The following is a 22,601-nucleotide window of genomic DNA, read 5'->3' as shown; positions in this document are numbered from 1 at the left end:
ATTCTCATAAAAACTATTTTCCGTTTTGATTCTGATTTAAATCTCATGAATATTACCGTTTCAAAATTTAATTCTCTTAACCGTTACAAAACGTTTATCACATGTTAATTGTTCAAAAATAAATATTACATTTTAATTATTAATAAATATTATATTTTAATTATTCAAAAATAAAAATGTATCAGATTAAAGGCCCATTAATCCGTTTAGTATTAAGAATTAGGTCAGCTTGACCTAAATCTTTCATGTCAAAATTTTGTGATAAAAAGTGTTTGATATCATTTATGATTTGTATGTCAGAACCAAAAATAAGAATGTCATCAACATATAGGCATAATATCACAATTTTGTTGTTTTTATCTATTTTATGATATACACACTCATCTGTTTGATTAATTACAAATCCATAAGATAGTATAATTTCATCAAATTTCATATGCCATTGTTTTGGGGCTTGTTTGAGACCATATAGTGATCTAATAAGCTTGCATACTTTCTTTTCTTGTCCAGAAGCTATAAATCCCTCAGGTTGATCCATATAAATTTCTTCATCTAAGTCTCCATTTAAAAATGCAGTTTTAACATCCATTTGATGTATTATTAATTTGTGAATGGATGCTAGAGCTATGAGGACTCTAATGGTAGTAATCCTAGCTACTGGAGAATAGACATCAAAATAATCAATACCAGACTTTTGGGTATATCCTTTAGCTACTAATCTGGCTTTATATTTATCTATTGTTCCATCAGGTCTAAGTTTCTTCTTAAACACCCATTTACATCCTATGGTTTTACATCCTGAAGGAAGATCAGTTAGTTCCCAAGTATGATTTTGAACTATAGATTGTATCTCATTATTTATAGCTTCCTTCCAAAATGGAGCATCTACTGATTTCATTGCATCTTCAAATGTAACTGGAGAATCTTCTACAAGTAATGCATAGAAATCTTCATGGACCTTTTCTATTCTAGTTCTTTTACTTCTCCTAGGCTCCTCTGGACTTTCTAGTGGTCTAATTTGTTTAGAACTAGTTTCACCTTGATTAGAACTAGGATCTGAATTATTAGAGCTAGGGCCTGTGTTGTTTATTCTGGTCTTGTAAGGAAAAATATTTTCAAAGTAATGTGCATCCCTAGCTTCAATTATGGTGTTGTTGGCTATCTCATTAATGTCAGAGTTGATTATTAAAAATCTATTTGCATTACTATCAGAAGCATAGCCAATAAAAATTCCATCTACAGTTTTAGGGCCAATCTTCTTTCTTTTATTCTCAGGTATTTTGACTTTTGCTAAGCACCCCCACACTTTTAGGTGATCTAAATTAGGGTTTCTATTCTTCCAAATTGTGTAAGGGGTTTTATCAGATTTCTTGAATGGAATTCTATTTAGTATATGACATGCAGTCATGAGAGCTTCTCCCCATAAATTTTCTGGCACACCAGAATTAATTAACATTGAGTTTACCATGTCCATTAGTGTTCTATTCTTTCTCTCAGCTACTCCATTAGATTGAGGTGTATATGGAGCTGTTATTTCATGAATAATTCCATTCTCTTCACAGAATTGTTTTAATTCATTAGAAGTGTACTCACCACCTCTATCTGATCTTAGTATTTTAATTTTCCTATCCAACTGATTCTCAACTTCTGCTTTGTATATTTTGAATTTGTTTATGACTTCATCTTTAGTCTTAATTAAGTAGAGGTAACAATATTTAGAGCAATCGTCTATAAAAGTTACAAAATATTTGTTACCCCCTCTAGTTGTTCTTCCTGAATCACAAACATCACTATGGATGAGTTCTAATATCTCAGAATCTCTATCAATAGTTTTAAATGGTTTCTTAGGAAGTTTGGCTTCTACACATATTTCACATTTTTCATCATCTTTTATATTAAGCTTTGGAATTATATTGAGATGCATCAATCTTTTAATTGAATTATAATTCACATGTCCTAATCTTTGATGCCAAGTGATGGAAGGTTCAATATTCAAAGCTATTGGAGATGCAAGAGTAGAATTCTTAACATTCAATTTAAAAAGACCATCACATAAGAAACCTTTTCCAATGAAGTTCAAACCCTTAGTTATTACAACTTTATTTGATTCAAAAACAAGCTTATAGCCTTGTTGCACTAACAAAGATCCACTAATTAAGTTTCTCCTAATGTCTGGTACATGATGGACATCCTGCAGGATCAAAGTCTTATCAGAAGTCAGCTTTAGGTTGATCCGACCTATTCCGGATACAGGAGCCACATTATTATTTCCCATTGTCACAGTTCCTCTACTTGAGACCTGATAGGTGGAAAACAAAGATTGATTAGAGCAAACGTGAATATTAGCTCCAGTGTCAATCCACCAATCATTTGCTTGAAAGGTCATGTTTACTTCAGGAGTGAAGAGAACAGACCTGAAAGCAGCCTCAGCTGGACTGGAAGTCACCATGTTTACTTGTGACTTATTAGGTGGAGGTCCTCCCTTCCTAGGCTTGGGTGGTTCAGTTTTCTTGAAAAAGCAGTCCTTAGCAAGATGGTTGGTTCTTCCACAAACGAAGCAGGCTCGACGTTCAGCTCCTTCCTTCTTTTGAAAGTGGACATGGCTCTTATTTTGATGAAAGGATTTCTTCTTAAATGTTTTATTTTGATTTTGGTGAAAGGGACGTTTCTTGTGTTGGAGAAAGGGTTTGGATTCAACATTGTTTACTTTGGGTTCTTTGGGTTCAGATTTTGTCACATTTTTCTCCCTGAGTCTATGTTGCTCTTCAATTCTAATGGAATTCAACACTTGTTCTAGGGTAAGATCTCCTTGAGTATGGTTAAGGTTTTGGGCAAAATCTGACCATGACTCGGGAAGTTTGTCTATAAGACAAGCTATTTGAAACGTTTCATCTAGGATAGATCCATTCACTTTTAGTTGGTGAACTATATGTTCAAATTCATGAATTTGCTCATTCATTGGTTTAGAATCTACCATTTTAAATTTGTTAAAATCAGAAGCTTTAAATCTTTTAATTCCCATATCATCTAAACCATACTTTTTCTCTAGGGTTTCCCACAGAACTTTAGCATTAGTGATAGTATAATATATATCATATAACCTATCAGATAAAGCTCCTAAGATTCTGTGTAGACAATGATACTCTATTTCTTGAGGTGTTCTTGGGATAGGAATGGAATATGTGGAGGAAGATGAGGAAGATTGCCTAGTAACTGGTCTAGATGAGGATGGATTATCTGGTTCTATGGCTATTATTAGATGTAGAGTTGTTAACCAAAATCTCATTTGGATTTGCCAACGACGGAAATTGTTCCCATCAAACTTCTCTGGTTTAGCAGACATAATTTCACTTGTAGCCATAATCTGATGATGAATGAATAGTTTTGTTATTATAATGCGACAGAAATATATAAAGCATTCATTCAACAGAATTATCATGTAGTGTAACATTTTGTTTTTAAGTATTGCAGACATCATTAACATAAAAAGCAGAATGCTAATCATGATACTATTCTAAACAGCACAATTAGTTTCTTGGATTGTTGGGAAAATGTTTTAACAGAAATAGATAATGATTGAAAATAGATATAAAATTAAACTGAGTTTAGAATATAGCCTGATGGTCGAGGCGTGCAAGCACTGTCCCAAGAAACTAATTGCCCCCTCTCGTACAGGGCTACGCGGTAAAAGTCCCCGGAGATACAACGACCCTCGGTCAGGCGACCTCCTTCTCGTCGGCACGAGCTTCAAGAAGGCTTTGTGAATTCTTCGTGACTTTCAGGGAACCAACAAAAATATAACAACAGTAATATAAAGAGGAATGACAGAGAAGAAGAGAGAATACGTTGTGTTTTTCACACTGTCTCAAACTCTTCAAATATAAAGAGGAATGACAGAGAAGAAGAGAGAATACGTTGTGTTTTTCACACTGTCTCAAACTCTTCAAATTTATGTCCTTTTATAGGCTTAAAACATCCGTTACTCATAAATCTGCAATTAATTTATTTTAATTACAGATTTTAATTCTCATAAAAACTATTTTCCGTTTTGATTCTGATTTAAATCTCATGAATATTACCGTTTCAAAATTTAATTCTCTTAACCGTTACAAAACGTTTATCACATGTTAATTGTTCAAAAATAAATATTACATTTTAATTATTAATAAATATTACATTTTAATTATTCAAAAATAAAAATGTAGCAGATTAAGGGCCCATTAATCCGGAGCTGCATTCGTGTCCGCAGGTCGTGGGCGCGCGCCACCCGACCCGACCCCGAGCCCGAGCCCGGCCCGGCCGGCGCGCGCGTGTGTGGTGTGGAGCATAACCTTTGTTTTCTTCTAGGCATAGGAGAGAAAGGGAAGGCTTATAAAGAGCCTATCTTCCCATCTCTTTTCCAATGTGGGACTAAAGTTTTTCTCTTTTCCTCTACAAACCTTCAGCTGGACTTGAAGTCACCATGTTTACTTGTGACTTATTAGGTGGAGGTCCTCCCTTCCTAGGCTTGGGTGGTTCAGTTTTCTTGAAAAAGCAGTCCTTAGCAAGATGGTTGGTTCTTCCACAAACAAAGCAGGCTCGACGTTCAGCTCCTTCCTTCTTTTGAAAGTGAACATGGTTCTTATTTTGATGATAGGGTTTCTTCTTAAATGTTTTATTTTGATTTTGGTGGAAGGGACGTTTCTTGTGTTGAGGAAAGGGTTTGGATTCAACATTGTTTACTTTGGGTTCTTTGGGTTCAGATTTTGTCACATTTTTCTCCCTGAGTCTATGTTGCTCTTCAATTCTAATAGAATTCAATACTTGCTCTAGGGTAAGATCTCCTTGGGTATGGTTAAGGTTTTTGGCAAAATCTGACCAGGACTCGGGAAGTTTGTCTATAAGACAGGCTATCTGAAACGTTTCATCTAAGATGGATCCATTCACTTTTAATTGGTGAACTATATGTTCAAATTCATGAATTTGCTCATTCATTGGTTTAGAATCTACCATTTTAAATTTGTTAAAATCAGAAGCTTTAAATCTTTTAATTCCCATATCATCTAAACCATACTTTTTCTCTAGGGTTTCCCACAGAACTTTAGCATTAGTGATAGTATAGTATATATCATATAATCTATCAGATAAAGCTCCTAAGATTCTATGTAGACAATGATACTCTATTTCTTGAGGTGTTCTTGGGATAGGAATGGAATCTGTGGAGGAAGATGAGGAAGATTGCCTAGTAACTGGTCTAGATGAAGATGGGTTATCTGGTTCTATGGCTGTTATTAGATGTAGGGTTGTTAACCAAAATCTCATTTGGTTTTGCCAACGACGAAAATTATTCCCATCAAACTTCTCTGGTTTAGCAGACATAACTTCACTTGTAGCCATAATCTGATGATGAATGAATATTTTTGTTATTATAATGCAGCAGAAATATATAAAGCATTCATTCAACAGAATAATCATGCATTGTAACATTTCGTTTTTAAGAATTGCAGACAACATTAACATAAAAACCAGAATGTTAATCATGTTACTATTCTAAACAGCACACAATTAGTTTCTTGGATTGTTGGGAATATTAGCTGTTTAGACAATAACGAAAATCAGTTTAAACAATTTGATAATTAACAGATAATTACTATTATAACGCAGATATAAGAAATATATCAAATGAAAAGTAAATAGAGGTTAGAAATACGGCCTGATGGTCGAGGCGTGCAAGCACTGTCCCAAGAAACTAATTGCCCCCTCTCGTACAGGGCTACGCGGCAAAAGCTCCCGGAGATACAACGACCCTCGGTCAGGCGACCTCCTTCTCGTCGGCACGAGCTTCAAGAAGGCTTTGCGAATTCTTCGTAAACTTTCAGGGAACCAGCAAATTGTAACAGTAAGTATTTTGAAAGAGAAGAACAGAGAAGGTGAAGAAGAGGTTGTTGCTTTTCGCTGTGTTAAACTCTGCGGATTTTAGATCCTTTTATAGGGAAAAACAGCCGTTACTTATAAACCCCGTAATTAACACGGTTTTAATCACGTTAATAAAACTTAGCCGTTATCAAAACATTTCCGTTACATAATTAATTCGCAAAATGTTTATCACGTTTTTAATCACACTAATAAATATTTTCCGTTACAAAATATTTCGGTTACAAAATATTTATCACATGTTAATTGTTCAAAAATAAAAATTATATTTTAATTATTTAAAAATAAAAATGTAGCAGATTAAGGGCCCATTAATCCGGAGCTGCATTCGTGTCCGCAGGTCGTGTGCGCGCGCCACCCGACCCGACCCGAACCCGAGCCCGAGCCCGGCCCGGCCGGCGCGCGCGTGTGTGGTGTGGAGCATAACCTTTGTTTTCTTCTAGGCATAGGAGAGAAAGGGAAGGCTTATAAGGACCCCTTTTTTCTATCCCATTTCCTATGTGGGACTAAACTTTCCCTCTTTTCCTCTACAAAGTCAAGTTTTAAGTTATCTTTTATTATATAATTCCAACAATCCCCCACATAACTTAAAACTTAAAATAGTTCAGAAATAACAATAAAAGAAATAAATACGATTGCTGGTTCCCTTATACTATGTAATAGGTGGAGGTACCTTTCGGTTTGAACCTTCACTTAGTGACAGTTGTATAGATCCGTGAGAGCTTGGTGGACTTCGCCTTGAACCAGTCTCATTTATCGGATTTCTACAGAAAGCACACATAGTACAGTTTTGAAGAATTCTAAACGGGTTGCGCTATTATCGGCCTTGCGCAGGTATCTTTCATGTGTGTTACTAGGGAGCAGCCCTGATCCCATAGTCGCGGCCTCACAACTACACACATATAGGTGAATCCTAATAAGGATGCGAGCAAGTAAGCATCCTGCCTCATGGGTCTTGGATTCATTAAGAGTTAGACTCAACCTTTCACTTGCTTTTTATGAGCACTGATCATCCTAGGGATGGGAGCAAATAAATTCAGTGCTCCTCACAATTAATCACTCATTCAGTTTGTTTCTACCCATTGAACCTCTGCGAGGTTGGGTTGCCACTGCAGTGATTTTTCTTATGGGCTTAACCCCATCCCCCTCGATGATTCTAGGACCACTGCCCTAGATAAGCCTTTAGTTAAGTGATCTGCAAGATTTTTCTCTGATCTTACAAAATCTAAGGCTATTATATGGTTTTTCATCTTATATCTCAAGGATTTATGTCGCACTTTCAAGTGTCGATTCATCTTCACATTTGCATTCTCTTGATGGCATTTGTCAATCGCTGACCTGCAATCACAATGAATAGAAATGGCTGGTAATGGTTTTTGCATTAGTGGAATTTCAGTTAGTAAATCTTTCAACCATTCAGCTTCTATACTAGTAGTATCAAGAGCTATCATTTCTGATTCCATTGTACTTCTAGCCATTACAGTTTGTTTAGTAGATTTCCAGGACACAGCTCCTCCTCCTAAAAGGAACACAAATCCTGTGGTGGATTTTACATCTACTGAGTCACTAATCCAATTTGCATCTGAATAACCTTCTAGTACAGATGGATAACCTTTATAGTGTAAACCATAATTCATAGTTCCTTTTAGGTATCTCAAAACTCTTTCTAGAGCATCCCAGTGACTCTTATCAGGATTTGATGTATATCTACTAAGTCTATTTACTGCATAAGCAATGTCAGGTCTGGTGTAGTTTGTTAGGAATCCTAGTGATCCAATTATTTGTGCATATTCTCTTTGTAATTGAGGATGACCTGTATTTTTCTTTAGATGTACATTAGGATCATATGGAGTGGAAACAGGTTGACAGTTTGGATCATAAAAATTCTTAAGGATTTTCTCTATGTAGTGTGATTGTGATAGCACATATCCATTCTCATTTTTCATGATTTTAGTATTAAGAATTAGGTCAGCTTGACCTAAATCTTTCATGTCAAAATTTTGTGATAAAAAGTGTTTGATATCATTTATGATTTGTATGTCAGAACCAAAAATAAGAATGTCATCAACATATAGGCATAATATCACAATTTTGTTGTTTTTATCTATTTTATGATATACACACTCATCTGTTTGATTAATTACAAATCCATAAGATAGTATAATTTCATCAAATTTCATATGCCATTGTTTTGGGGCTTGTTTGAGACCATATAGTGATCTAATAAGCTTGCATACTTTCTTTTCTTGTCCAGAAGCTATAAATCCCTCAGGTTGATCCATATAAATTTCTTCATCTAAGTCTCCATTTAAAAATGCAGTTTTAACATCCATTTGATGTATTATTAATTTGTGAATGGATGCTAGAGCTATGAGGACTCTAATGGTAGTAATCCTAGCTACTGGAGAATAGACATCAAAATAATCAATACCAGACTTTTGGGTATATCCTTTAGCTACTAATCTGGCTTTATATTTATCTATTGTTCCATCAGGTCTAAGTTTCTTCTTAAACACCCATTTACATCCTATGGTTTTACATCCTGAAGGAAGATCAGTTAGTTCCCAAGTATGATTTTGAACTATAGATTGTATCTCATTATTTATAGCTTCCTTCCAAAATGGAGCATCTACTGATTTCATTGCATCTTCAAATGTAACTGGAGAATCTTCTACAAGTAATGCATAGAAATCTTCATGGACCTTTTCTATTCTAGTTCTTTTACTTCTCCTAGGCTCCTCTGGACTTTCTAGTGGTCTAATTTGTTTAGAACTAGTTTCACCTTGATTAGAACTAGGATCTGAATTATTAGAGCTAGGGCCTGTGTTGTTTATTCTGGTCTTGTAAGGAAAAATATTTTCAAAGTAATGTGCATCCCTAGCTTCAATTATGGTGTTGTTGGCTATCTCATTAATGTCAGAGTTGATTATTAAAAATCTATTTGCATTACTATCAGAAGCATAGCCAATAAAAATTCCATCTACAGTTTTAGGGCCAATCTTCTTTCTTTTATTCTCAGGTATTTTGACTTTTGCTAAGCACCCCCACACTTTTAGGTGATCTAAATTAGGGTTTCTATTCTTCCAAATTGTGTAAGGGGTTTTATCAGATTTCTTGAATGGAATTCTATTTAGTATATGACATGCAGTCATGAGAGCTTCTCCCCATAAATTTTCTGGCACACCAGAATTAATTAACATTGAGTTTACCATGTCCATTAGTGTTCTATTCTTTCTCTCAGCTACTCCATTAGATTGAGGTGTATATGGAGCTGTTATTTCATGAATAATTCCATTCTCTTCACAGAATTGTTTTAATTCATTAGAAGTGTACTCACCACCTCTATCTGATCTTAGTATTTTAATTTTCCTATCCAACTGATTCTCAACTTCTGCTTTGTATATTTTGAATTTGTTTATGACTTCATCTTTAGTCTTAATTAAGTAGAGGTAACAATATTTAGAGCAATCGTCTATAAAAGTTACAAAATATTTGTTACCCCCTCTAGTTGTTCTTCCTGAATCACAAACATCACTATGGATGAGTTCTAATATCTCAGAATCTCTATCAATAGTTTTAAATGGTTTCTTAGGAAGTTTGGCTTCTACACATATTTCACATTTTTCATCATCTTTTATATTAAGCTTTGGAATTATATTGAGATGCATCAATCTTTTAATTGAATTATAATTCACATGTCCTAATCTTTGATGCCAAGTGATGGAAGGTTCAATATTCAAAGCTATTGGAGATGCAAGAGTAGAATTCTTAACATTCAATTTAAAAAGACCATCACATAAGAAACCTTTTCCAATGAAGTTCAAACCCTTAGTTATTACAACTTTATTTGATTCAAAAACAAGCTTATAGCCTTGTTGCACTAACAAAGATCCACTAATTAAGTTTCTCCTAATGTCTGGTACATGATGGACATCCTGCAGGATCAAAGTCTTATCAGAAGTCAGCTTTAGGTTGATCCGACCTATTCCAGATACAGGAGCCACATTATTATTTCCCATTGTCACAGTTCCTCTACTTGAGACCTGATAGGTGGAAAACAAAGATTGATTAGAGCAAACGTGAATATTAGCTCCAGTGTCAATCCACCAATCATTTGCTTGAAAGGTCATGTTTACTTCAGGAGTGAAGAGAACAGACCTGAAAGCAGCCTCAGCTGGACTGGAAGTCACCATGTTTACTTGTGACTTATTAGGTGGAGGTCCTCCCTTCCTAGGCTTGGGTGGTTCAGTTTTCTTGAAAAAGCAGTCCTTAGCAAGATGGTTGGTTCTTCCACAAACGAAGCATGCTCGACGTTCAGCTCCTTCCTTCTTTTGAAAGTGGACATGGCTCTTATTTTGATGAAAGGATTTCTTCTTAAATGTTTTATTTTGATTTTGGTGAAAGGGACGTTTCTTGTGTTGGGGAAAGGGTTTGGATTCAACATTGTTTACTTTGGGTTATTTGGGTTCAGATTTTGTCACATTTTTCTCCCTGAGTCTATGTTGCTCTTCAATTCTAATGGAATTCAACACTTGTTCTAGTGTAAGATCTCCTTGGGTATGGTTAAGGTTTTTGGCAAAATCTGACCAGGACTCGGGAAGTTTGTCTATAAGACAGGCTATCTGAAATGTTTCATCTAGGATAGATCCATTCACTTTTAATTGGTGAACTATATGTTCGAATTCATGAATTTGCTCATTCATTGGTTTAGAATCTACCATTTTAAATTTGTTAAAATCAGAAGCTTTAAATCTTTTAATTCCCATATCATCTAAACCATACTTTTTCTCTAGGGTTTCCCACAGAACTTTAGCATTAGTGATAGTATAATATATATCATATAACCTATCAGATAAAGCTCCTAAGATTCTGTGTAGACAATGATACTCTATTTCTTGAGGTGTTCTTGGGATAGGAATGGAATCTGTGGAGGAAGATGAGGAAGATTGCCTAGTAAATATAATCTGTTTAGAGTGTAATTAGCACAAAATGCAGTTTTAACAGAATTAGATAATGATTGAAAATAGATATAAAATTAAACTGAGTTTAGAATATAGCCTGATGGTCGAGGCGTGCAAGCACTGTCCCAAGAAACTAATTGCCCCCTCTCGTACTGGGCTACGCGGCAAAAGTTCCCGGAGATACAACGACCCTCGGTCAGGCGACCTCCTTCTCGTCGGCACGAGCTTCAAGAAGGCTTTGCGAACTCTTCTAGACTTTCAGGGAACCAACAGAATATAATAGCAAATATTTTGAAAGAGAAGAAGAGGAGAAATTCGTTTGTAAATCTGTGTCTTTAGCCTTCGGCAGGTGTTGGTTTTTATAGGGGAAAAAACAGCCGTTACAAATCCCGCGGATTTAATTCTCATAAAAACTCGATTCGGTTTTAATTACCGATTTAATAAAAATCCGTTTTCATTTTAATTACCGATTTAATTCTTCATAAAAACTATTTTCCGTTTTGATTCTGATTTAAATCTCATGAATATTACCGTTTCAAAATTTAATTCTCTTAACCGTTACAAAACGTTTATCACATGTTAATTGTTCAAAAATAAATATTACATTTTAATTATTAATAAATATTACATTTTAATTATTCAAAAATAAAAATGTATCAGATTAAAGGCCCATTAATCCGGAGCGGCATTCGTGTCCGCAGGTCGTGTGCGCGCGCCACCCGACCCGAACCCGAGCCCGGCCCGGCCGGCGCGCGCGTGTGTTGTGTGGAGCATAACCTTTGTTTTCTTCTAGGCATAGGAGAGAAAGGGAAGGCTTATAAAGAGCCTATCTTCCCATATCTTTTCCAATGTGGGACTAAAGTTTTCCTCTTTTCCTCTACAAACCCAAGTTTTAAGTTACAACTCCAACAGTAACTTCACTTTGCCTGAATCTTCAATACCGGCAGCTTACAGAACTGTAAAAGGAAGACAAGAGAAGAATCATGTTTCTATTTTGTGTCTGACAAATGAATAGAGGAGGCCCTTTATATATGGTTCAAGTGAGCTGAGAGGCTAGACAAGGCTTTGAATACCAGTTATTGTAATGTTTGTAACGTTTGCTATAACAATCATTCAAACATTGTAACATTCGTGACATACAAAACATTTAGGCTAGTTAAACACAGCACATGCAAAAAGGGCACGCGTCGGACTGCATGCACGAACCGCTCGCACGAGCCGACACGCTTGCTAGCATACCAACACATTCACAAATGTAGGTTTCTAATACCTTTATTATATAATTTTTACATGTATGTTATTTTGAACTATTTAAAATGCATTCAATTAGTCATTGTGGTACTAAAACTAACATACTACTAAATAAACATCTTTTAATTTTTATTTACGGAATCCAACCATATAAACAGTATCATTCTATATAAATCCTTTATTATTCATTTATATCAACAGGTAGTTGGATTACTACTTGAAATGGTACATGGTTAGGTGTTTGAATTATTCGACGCCCAAATGACGTCTCACACAAATGATGTCTATGCGAGCTCATAAATTCTCAAAACATATCAATATTAAAAACAAGTTCTCCTTAGGACATCTCTAAGAAAAAAAGTACACTCGTAATCAAACTTAATCTCATGAGTAGATTAATTTTATAAGTGGTCTTTAATTTGTTAGGACGTGATCTAACAATCCGCCTGGTCACCTAATAGATCCAAGATTCCAAATCAGATGCTTGTTGTCCATGAAACGCTAGAGTCCAAATCAAATCACCTGACATATCTTCATGTTAGGATGATCGACACAAATATATGCTACATCAGACTACATATATGATGCTTCTCGTCTACATGACGCTATGGTTCAAATCAGATCACCTGTCATATCCTTTGCATCAATTTGATTGAAACTCTTGCATCAGAACCAAGATCTCATACTTACATGGTACTATTGTCCAAATCAGATCACTCGTAATTTTTTTGTGTCAACGTGCATAATTGACACAACTACATCGGAGCCCTTATTTGAAGGCTCTTGTCTACGTGGAGCTACATTCCAAATCATGTCACCTATCATATCTTTTATTAGTGTAATTGACACTCCTTCCTAAGAACTCTAGGACCTCGCATCTAATACTTCTCGTCTATAAGAGCATCTCCAACAATCTCCTAATAGGGATCTCTTGTTGGAGTGCTTTCAAGCATGGGACCCACTTAGGAGTTTCCTATTAGGAGAAATATTCCAACAAACTCCTAACTAGGAGCTCAAATATTATTTAAAAAACTCATCCTCCCAAAAAAAACATTTTATAAATATTTTTAAAACAATAAATCTAATAAAAAATAATTTTTAATGGGTTCCCACCCTTTAGGAGCTGACAAGTGCTTCACAAATTTGTGGAGCTCTTAGAAGCTCCATAATGGGCCCCACCGTCAACTAAGACTTAAGAGTGTGTTTGAAAGTTTATTTTAGAGCATATTAATAGTTTTTTCCTTATTACATCACCCTTCGGAATGGGAGGCTCTTGAATATGCTCTAAGATGCTATTGTAGCTCGAGGTCCAAATTCACACCTGTCATATCTTCGGTCAAAAAGGGAAACACTAGAGGCACACCCTTAAACCACACTCCCAATCACTTCCCTCTTCCAGCTACAGTATTTTTGGGGTCCACATGCTTTATTTTAAAAACCTAAAAACACTGTAGCTGAGAGAGAGATGTGGTTGGTAGTGTAGTTTAAGGGTGTGATTTTACGCCTCGTTTGGTACGCGGGAATGGACAGACTTGGGAATGGAATGGAAGAATGAATGGAATGGATTGCATGTGGGAATGGAATGGTCATTCTCATTCTCTTGTTTGGGTGAGTTCGTAGAATGAAGCTAGAATGGAAATCTCATTCCCATTCCCATGTTTGGTATCACTAGTACACAAGTGAGAATGAAATCTCATTTTCTAATAATGCCCTTACAACAACATAGATTTTTAATAAGATAAAAAATAAACATTAATGATAATAACTAAATAATTTTATATACGCATATGTTATATTAATCTAGGTATGTGTTATACTAATGCTCGTGTTATCCATCAGGTGTATGTTTCGTTTATATTTTTTAAACAATACTCGCTATTTCTTAGTCTTAAAAATTAAAGAAAAATAAAAAAAAGATTATCGTATCTTTCATAGGTCCAAAAAAAAAAAGAATGATATCCACAATCCACAGTTCTAGATATATAAATTAACTTATTTGATAAAGTATCAAAATCACTCAATTCATAATAGCAAAAATCCATAAAACAATACCAACTAAAATAATAAGTTTCGAAATAGCAAAATGATATACTAGCCTAAATTGTCAATCTAAAATTGCCCACTTGCATAGCGCCTCACCCAAACATTCTTTATTATTAATATGGATATAATTAAAAAATACCTAACTAGTTTTTGATTCTCACTTGAATGGGAATGACCATTCCTTATCTTCTCACTTGGAATGCTCATTCCCACAAATAGTGGGAATGATCATTCCTAGGGAATGGTCATTCCAACATCTAAAATATAGGTGTGTTTGGTATGAGGGAATGGGAAGTGGGAATTGCATTCCATTCCTCCTTCAGATCGAACGACAGCCACTGACAAAAAAAGAATCTGACGTAACCCGACAACGTGGCACATTCCTTCAATAACTGCACCCGCCATTTTATGTAAACGTTTCTTCTTTCATATTAGCCCTTACATATTTAATATTTCAAATAAGTCCTCCAAACGGTTCAAAGTTGAACCCTCTATTGGATTTTTTTTATTTAAAATTTAAAGAATCCCTCCATTAGTAAACGTGTCTAATGTCCTAAAACTTTTAGGTTAGATTAGTTGTTAACCCTGCACAAGGAATCACATTTCTACTATCTATTACGCGTTCACCCCCCAACAAACCCCAAATCAATTCTTCGCAGGGTATGTTAAACGAAGAAATAATTACTATCGGGATAAAGAGAATTTAATGTATTTTAAATTTTAAAATGGATTTTGAAGAAAACATGTTTGAATCTGGAGTAATGTACACAGAGGGGTTTAACTAGAAATTCACGGCAAAAATATTAGCTCCCAATTAAAAGTTGAGAGATTTGTAGCAATTTCAATAACTTGAGGGGCTAATTAAGATCATCAAACATTTAAGTAACTGTATATGCCCCAAGAAAAAAACCTGGTTCTGAAAAAAATCAACTCCACCCGCATGCAATTATGCAAACCCAACAAAATGTGGACCCCACCTGTCAGAACCTTTATTTGGTGTTACTTTATTTTGAAGTACACTTTCTCTGACTAAAATTCTCCTTTTCACCCAAAGCTTTAATTTAAAAATTTAAGTCTAATGATGAGTAATAATGGCTTTAGCTAACTTCTACCCTATTAATAAGATATCAATTCTCATCTTATTTCTTAGTTTATGAGGTAGTAAAGAGTAAAATCTCAGTAAGAAACTGTTCACATTCTTGTCCTTTTTGCAGTATTTCTTTGTTTTTTTCTTGGAATATTATGTCTTTGGCTTAAGACGTAGTTGAAGCATTCAAGCTCAATTGTTCAGTGTTAGTTGCTTTTATTGTATTAAACAACCAAATAAAATATTTTGATTTCGTCCCTTTGCAGTGATCATCAGGCTGAGGTTGCCGCATCTCTGATGCTAATGTTTCACCTGCTCTCCTGTTTTCTTCCTCAATCTCTCACCAAGACCTCAATGTTTCTTTAAAGTTTGTTTTTGCTGACATAATGGTGCCTTGTATCTGTTTCTTTGGTCCTTGAAGCCAAGGTGATATTTTGATCTCAACCCATTTCTCTTATTGCCAAAAAGTTGAAACCTTTACCAAAATCAACATCAAAATCCAATCTTGTTTTCTACTCAATTTCTCACCAAGAACTCGATCTTTCTTTAAACTTTTTAAAAAAAAACTGAAATAACTAATGGCGCATTGTGCCTATTTCTTCAGTCCTCGAAGCCAAGCTGAGATTTTGATCTCAACCCATTCCTCCTGTTGCTGAAAAGTTCAAAACTTTGTCAAAATCAGCATCAAAGATCAATCCTTGATACGATGGTTCTAGGCCTGAAGTCCAAAAATCGAAGGCCATCTTCAACCCAAGTGGACTACACCATCCACATTCAAGAAATCAAGCCATGGCCCCCTTCTCAATCTCTAAAATCCCTCAAATCAGTGATTCTTCAGTGGCAGAACGGCGACCGGAGCTCCGGATCAACTAGCCCAGTCGCCCCATCTCAGTCAAAGGTCGAATTCAATGAGAGCTTCAATCTCCATACCACATTGATCAAGGAGTACTCAGGGAAAGGAAATGGGTACCAAAAGAATGTTCTTGAATTGAGTTTATATGAACCTAGGCGAGATAGGAGTGTAAGAGGGCAGCTCTTGGGTAATGCAATGGTGGATTTGGCTGAGTACGGGATTATTAAAGATGTTGTAAGTTTTGGGGTTCCATTTAACTGTAAGAGGAGTTATAGGAACACAGCTCTGCCTGTGGTGTATATTAAGATTCAGGCTTTTGATAAGGAGAGCTCAAGCACGAGCTCTTCGTTTAGACAGAGCGTGAGCTCTTCGTTTAGAGAGAGTTTGTCCAAGGAGGTTGCTTTGGATAGAGATGGTAGAGAGTCTGTTTCGGCTTTGATGAGTGAAGAATATGCAGCGGAGGAGGAGGCTGAGATTGCATCTTTTACTGATGATGATATATCGTCTCAATCTTCTCTTGGTAACTTGGTTTCTGGTTCTGAGGCTAATGCAAAGTTGGAAGCTCAAAGTATTCAAGAAAAATCAGTAGATAATGGGGTAATGCACCTAGTTCACATTTCTTATAATCATCATATGCTATTATAGAAGTTTTTGATGCATTCTTGCTTTATTTGGGATTATTATACCTGCAATCTTACATTTGAGTCCAAGTTCTTGGTAATGTGTGCATTTTATGCTTTGGAACAGATATTTCCTTGCACTCTATGTGCACTTAACTCATCATAATGAATACAATTCCGTTGCCTGCTTTTAGGATCGTTATTCCATTATGCTATAATTTATGATATGTCAAAGCTTTAAGGGAAGACTTGGAAATGGATGAACAAGGCATCCAATTAATGGATACAAAAATTTCCAATATTAGTAGTAATAAAATTAATCATGTTACTATCAGCAGTGACTGATAATTTTCACTTGGTTTATAGAGTGCAGATGTAGAAAATGAGAACAACCGGGCAACTAATTTTCCTCTGGAACCTGTACCCGTGAAGTCAGAATCAGATAACATGGCACTTCCACCTGTTATTAATGGCAATTGCATCCATCAAAATAAGAGTTTTCCACAATCATTGCCAGCAGAAGTATCTAATGATATCGAGAGTGTAGATATCACTGACAATTCTTCGCCTACCTCTCCTTTGGGGAAATCAGAAGTTACACCCACCGTTAATTCTTCACCATCAACTACAGATTCTGAAGATATCCAGAGACATGATTTGGGGGATGAAGAAAATGTTGTTGGAGAAGTTGATAATCAAAATGAGGTGCTGAAACCTGTAAATATAGCTAAACCTGATCAGAGCAATGATGATAAGAGGGAAGCAAATAATAGAGATGATTCTTACATGGGCACAAGCGTTGATGATACACACAAGTACAGAGAGAATGGTTTGGAAGAAAAGATGGAAGTAGTTGAAGATCCCTCAATTAAATTTGAATCCTCAACCCATAGTTCTCCCAGTAATGGCTCTATTGCATCACATGAGAGCTTGGATCACACGCCAGTTGTTCGTCATAAATATCTTGAAAATGCTCTGAGAAGGCCAGTGCAATCTGAAATGAGTACATCTACACAGAGTCTTCTTGGCGAAAAGGACAGTAGAACCTTAACAAGCAAGAGACTAAAGAATATGCGGTTATCTATGAGGTCAAGCCTCAGGCATTCAACAAGTAATCAGTATGAGGAAGATGTTAAAGAAATTGACATTTCGGATATTGTACATACTGGCCGTGCAAAGTCTTTTGCACATAATATAACATCAAATTCAGGTAAGCTCAAGCAGTCTTCTGGAGGTAACATGAATAACTTCCCTAATAATAAACTTCAAGAATTGGAGTCTAGAGTTGAGAAGCTTGAAGGGGAGCTAAGAGAGGCTGCTGCCATTGAGATGAGTCTCTATTCAATTGTTGCGGAGCATGGGAGCTCTGTGCACAAGGTCCATACTCCAGCTCGACGCCTTTCGAGGTTATATTTTCATGCTTCAAAGCAAAGTTCACGAGAGAGGAAGGCAAATGCCTCTAGAAGTATTGTATCTGGATTAGTTTTGGTAGCGAAAGCTTGTGGAAATGATGTCCCAAGGCACGTAACTTGCTTATTTATGATGAATATCCGTAAGCACCTAAATAGTTAATATGATGGATGACCTCCCATGACAATGATATATGATTTTTATAGTTAAATTCCTTATTTTTTTTTGCATTTTTCCTTTGTTAATGGAAATTTTAAGTAATCAAATGTGCCTAAGTGCTTTGTCAATTGTCCCCCAAAAAACAAAATTTAAATTATAAGTACTTTACTTATTAGTCTGATTTTCATGTGCTGCTTGTTAATAATTATATTAGTTTGATATACACTGTTCGGCAACAACAAAATATTGTAAGATTTTTGATAAAGAAGTTCAAACCTCATCATTAAAATGCATTAATTTACCCCCATGTTGCTTACCAAGTTCATACAATGAGGTCCTACTAATTTCTCCATAGGTCCATGTGAGTGGGAAGGGTAAGAATTATATTAGCTTTATACACATTGTAATCCCACGACCCAAGCAGTTTTAACTTTTGGATAAAATTGTGCTGAATCAGGCAATAATCTAACATGAAATATGTTATTCATAAACTAATGCTAATGGTATATACGCTACAATCCTATTCATTTGACATGTGGCTTTTTTTTTCTAAATCAGATTGACGTTCTGGTTATCAAATTCCATTGTATTGAGAGCAACTGTTACTCGAGCGGTTGAGCATTCATGTGCTTCCAATATAGTTGGCATGCACTCTTCACCAAATGGCTCGAGATTGAATTCCAATGGGAATTTTTCACCATTAAAATGGGAGTCTCTTTATCATAAGAAGGAAACATTTCCTTCCATGAAAAAGTTTGATGATTGGGAACATTTCTCCGCGCTCACAGCTTCACTAGAAAGGATTGAATCGTGGATATTCTCTCGAATAATAGAGTCCATATGGTGGCAGGTAAAGGCACTGTTTTCTTTTGATTTTTCTGCCTATCTTTCTTAGTTTTTTTTTCATATGAGTCCCTTAAATCTTTCATATTTTGAAATAGTCCAAATCATTGAACTTGCTATTAGATCCCCCAACTCTAATAAGTTGTTTTAGATTAATTCTCCCAATTGCTAATTCTACTCTTGATTGAAGGTATTATATGAAACTACTTATGAGAGTTGGGGGACCTAATAGAAATTTCAATGATTTGATGAACTAACTTCAAAATATGAAAAGTTTAAGGAATTAACATTGAAAAAACTCTATTTCTTAATAATGAAATCCAATAATTCTTGGTACTTTTCAGACTTTGACTCCACACATGCAGTCCACTGTTGAAGGTGATGAACCTAAGAAAGGTTCTTGTATGAAGGAAAAATATAGAAGAAAACCGAGCCTGGGTGATATAAAACATGAGAACTTCTCGACTGAAATTTGGAAGAAAGCTTTTAGTGATGCTTGCGAAAGGCTTTGTCCTGTTAGAGCTGAAGGACATGAGTGTGGGTGCTTGCCAGTGTTGGCTAGAATGGTAAATTTGACTACTTATTCATTTTTACTTGTCCGAAAGGATTATACAGAGATATGAACTAATATAAATATTGAAGTGGCCTACAGCCTTGTGAATGTGGAATATGTTTGGAGTTATACCTTGATTTTACAGTTTTTAGTCTCCGCAAAGTCTACATATGAAGACTAGTATAACTAATTATAAATCCATGCTAATTGCTATCATAAAGTTTATAAGGTACTATTTGGTAAGGCAAAAATGACCATCTAGTCCTGCCACTATTAAAAGTGTCCATCTTTCACTTGTTATTGCCTTATAACCATTTCTTATACCTAGAATAAAGTCACTAAAATCCTGTTTTGCTTGGAGAGCCTTGTGCCTTTACCCAAAAGAACATGCTTGGGTTTTGTAAGCTTTACTTTATAATTTGATATAGCGTAGACATGTTCTTGGTAACAGATATTAATTTGGTTGAACTGCCTAAAAATTACTGGTGAATCCTTCATGCTGTGAAAAGTTAAAATGATTGTTAACTATATCTAATTGCAATGATCAATAAAAAAAAAGAAGCACATATGAGCATAGAGTCCATAATCTTAAAATTTATCATGTAATTCATTGCATTGTTTCTCCCTTGTAGGCCATGGAACAATGTGTTGCAAGACTTGATGTTGCCATGTTTAATGCTATTTTACGTAGATCGGATGATGAAATTCCCACAGATCCCGTTTCTGACCCAATAAGTGATCCCAAGGTTCTACCTATTCCACTGGGAAAATCAACTTTTGGAGCTGGAGCTCAGCTAAAAAATGCTGTAAGTAATGGAAGTATCTCTTAGCTCATATTTCTTTCATCAGTATGTTGAACCTAATAACTACTAGTCAACTGAAGGAACTGGAAACTAAATTTGGTAGAATACAACTTCCTTTTAAAGCTTAAAGTTTTGGGGAATAATTTTGCTTATTTCTTATCTTCATTCTGTGAAAGAATCAATAGTATAGGTTCTAAGATAAATTTTTGGGTGCTAGATTGGCAACTGGTCTAGATGGCTAACTGACTTATTTGGTATCGGCACGGAGGAGTCCTCTAAAGCCGAGAATGAACAAGATGATGACAGGATTGATGTTGTAGAAACTTTTAAATCTTTCCACCTTCTGAATGCATTGAGTGATCTTTTGATGTTGCCAAAGGACATGCTATTGGAGAAGACTATCAGGAAAGAGGTAATTTATAGAGATGCCTTTTTTTTGGTAAACGTCAAAATTTTGTTTATCTATTTTTTCCCGTATGGTTGATGGATCGTTTTCTTATGACTTTTGCTTTGGAAAGGTTTGTCCGACATTCAGTGCATCAATCATCAGGCAGATTCTTGGCAGCTTTTTACCAGATGAATTTTGTCCAGATTCAATACCTGATGAGCTGCTAGAAGCATTGGATTCTGAGGTTAGATTCATTCGAACACGTTTTCAGCTTTCAAGTCTTTTCACTGTTTGATTTCTTGTTCGCTTGATAAGTTGGTCTAGATTCAAATTCCAATAGCATCATCAATCAGAGGTGACATGAAATTTTCAACCCTAACTAATTCTACTGCCTATTTTGACATTTACATTTAGTCCTTATAAGCCTAAAAATTCTCAGAGAGTTGCAGCAGGGGATTGTTTATTGGGTTAATGGCACATAAACTCCTGTAGTATCACATTTGTCCCACTTATTACCCTTAAGTTTATATGGGCAGATAAAGACCCCCTGGTAACTGAATGCCCTTTGCATCTGAATTCAAAAACCAGGCGTCTGTAACGTCTGTTTGCAAAATTAATAAATAAACATGGATATTATGGGGTTCTATCTGAATATATCAAAACTAAGGGGTAATAAGTCTCACAATGTGATATTATAAGGGGTCTATGTACAATTAACCCCTATTTATTTCCGGGTAATGCCATATCTTAACTATATCAGAAATAGGATTTCGACTTTGAAAAAAAAAAGATAAATTTTGGACTGAGAAGAATAAGTAGAATGAATGATGAAACAAAAGCCTCTCCATAGCACCAAGTAATCACTTTCATCGAGCAATTAGAAAATTATAAATGCACCATTTTCTTTTTCTGTGTACATGAGGTAGTTGAGCGTGGCGGCGCTTGTGGATCTTCAAGTTTCGATTATTCTCATGTGATAGCTTTGTGAAGTATCAAGAAAACAAATCCCTCTTGTTATCAGTTCTGTAGATAACTCCTAAAATTTCCATAGTCATCTTTGAGAACATAATCAGTAACATATTGGTATTGCATTTCTCAGCACCATTTTGAAAGCAGCAATGAAGAAATAAGATATCACCCCTGTAATGCATCTCCGATATCATATTCTCCACCTTCAGTTGCTTCAGTTGAAAACATAATTGGCGATCTTCGAAGCACAACAATCCTAAAGAGGAGCGGATCATCAGTAGTTCGAAAGTGCCACACAAGTGATGACGAGCTTGATGAGTTAGAATCTCCTCTAGACTCAATCATGCTAAAGAACTCATCGAACTCAACTGCTCAATCTGAGGGAAAATGCACGGCGAATGTCGTTAGATATCAGCTACTCCGTGATGTTTGGAGGATTGATGATTAAATTTTCTATGACTGGAGGGTTTTTTGGTTAATTTGCCCTGTATTTCTTTTGATGTGTATACGTACCATGTATCATTGTATAGTCTGTATTTTTGGTACATTTTGAGTTGCAGAGAAATGGGCATTTTGTGAAGTTTTGTGTGGAATTTTGTAGTTCTATTGTTTAAAGTGTAACAAGAAAGAACCTCTTCATGCACTTCATTTGAGATTCAATTCTATCAATGTATTCAGTCATATGAATTCAATTCTATCAGTGTATTCAATTATATGAATGTATACGAGAGAAACCCCTCACATGTCA

At 35.5% G+C, this 22,601-nt stretch overlaps 1 protein-coding gene across 3 annotated transcripts; it reads left to right on the top strand.

Moving 5' to 3' along the window:
* Nucleotides 15,325–22,548, top strand: LOC109844516. 3 transcript variants are annotated; one of them, XM_020413575.1, is made up of 9 exons: nucleotides 15,325–15,347; nucleotides 15,522–16,705; nucleotides 17,095–18,248; nucleotides 18,856–19,147; nucleotides 19,485–19,706; nucleotides 20,326–20,499; nucleotides 20,714–20,908; nucleotides 21,015–21,128; nucleotides 21,984–22,548. In XM_020413575.1, the coding sequence occupies exons 2-9, from the start codon at nucleotides 15,962–15,964 to the stop codon at nucleotides 22,299–22,301; spliced, it is 3,213 nt and encodes a 1,070-aa protein (XP_020269164.1). In that variant the 5' UTR covers nucleotides 15,325–15,347; nucleotides 15,522–15,961; the 3' UTR covers nucleotides 22,302–22,548. The 3 variants fall into 3 exon arrangements, with proteins under 3 accessions (XP_020269164.1, XP_020269165.1, XP_020269163.1); XM_020413576.1 differs by lacking the exon at nucleotides 15,325–15,347 and having other exon boundaries at nucleotides 15,365–15,681; nucleotides 15,860–16,705; XM_020413574.1 differs by lacking the exon at nucleotides 15,325–15,347 and having other exon boundaries at nucleotides 15,365–16,705.

Source organism: Asparagus officinalis, chromosome 6, assembly GCF_001876935.1.
Source record: "Asparagus officinalis chromosome 6, Aspof.V1, whole genome shotgun sequence".
Classification (NCBI taxonomy): Eukaryota; Viridiplantae; Streptophyta; class Magnoliopsida; order Asparagales; family Asparagaceae; genus Asparagus; species Asparagus officinalis.
Note: the sequence above shows the minus strand (reverse complement) of the source record. Positions and strands in the feature narration are given on the sequence as shown.

Excerpts from the sequence above, each read along its gene's own strand:
- LOC109844516 (XM_020413575.1), top strand. The coding sequence starts at position 15,962 with ATGGTTCTAGGCCTGAAGTCCAAAAATCGAAGGCCATCTTCAACCCAA. Across the intron at positions 19,148-19,484 it reads TAGAGTCCATATGGTGGCAG|ACTTTGACTCCACACATGCA; the intron begins GTAAAGGCACTG and ends GGTACTTTTCAG. Across the intron at positions 19,707-20,325 it reads TGCCAGTGTTGGCTAGAATG|GCCATGGAACAATGTGTTGC; the intron begins GTAAATTTGACT and ends TCTCCCTTGTAG.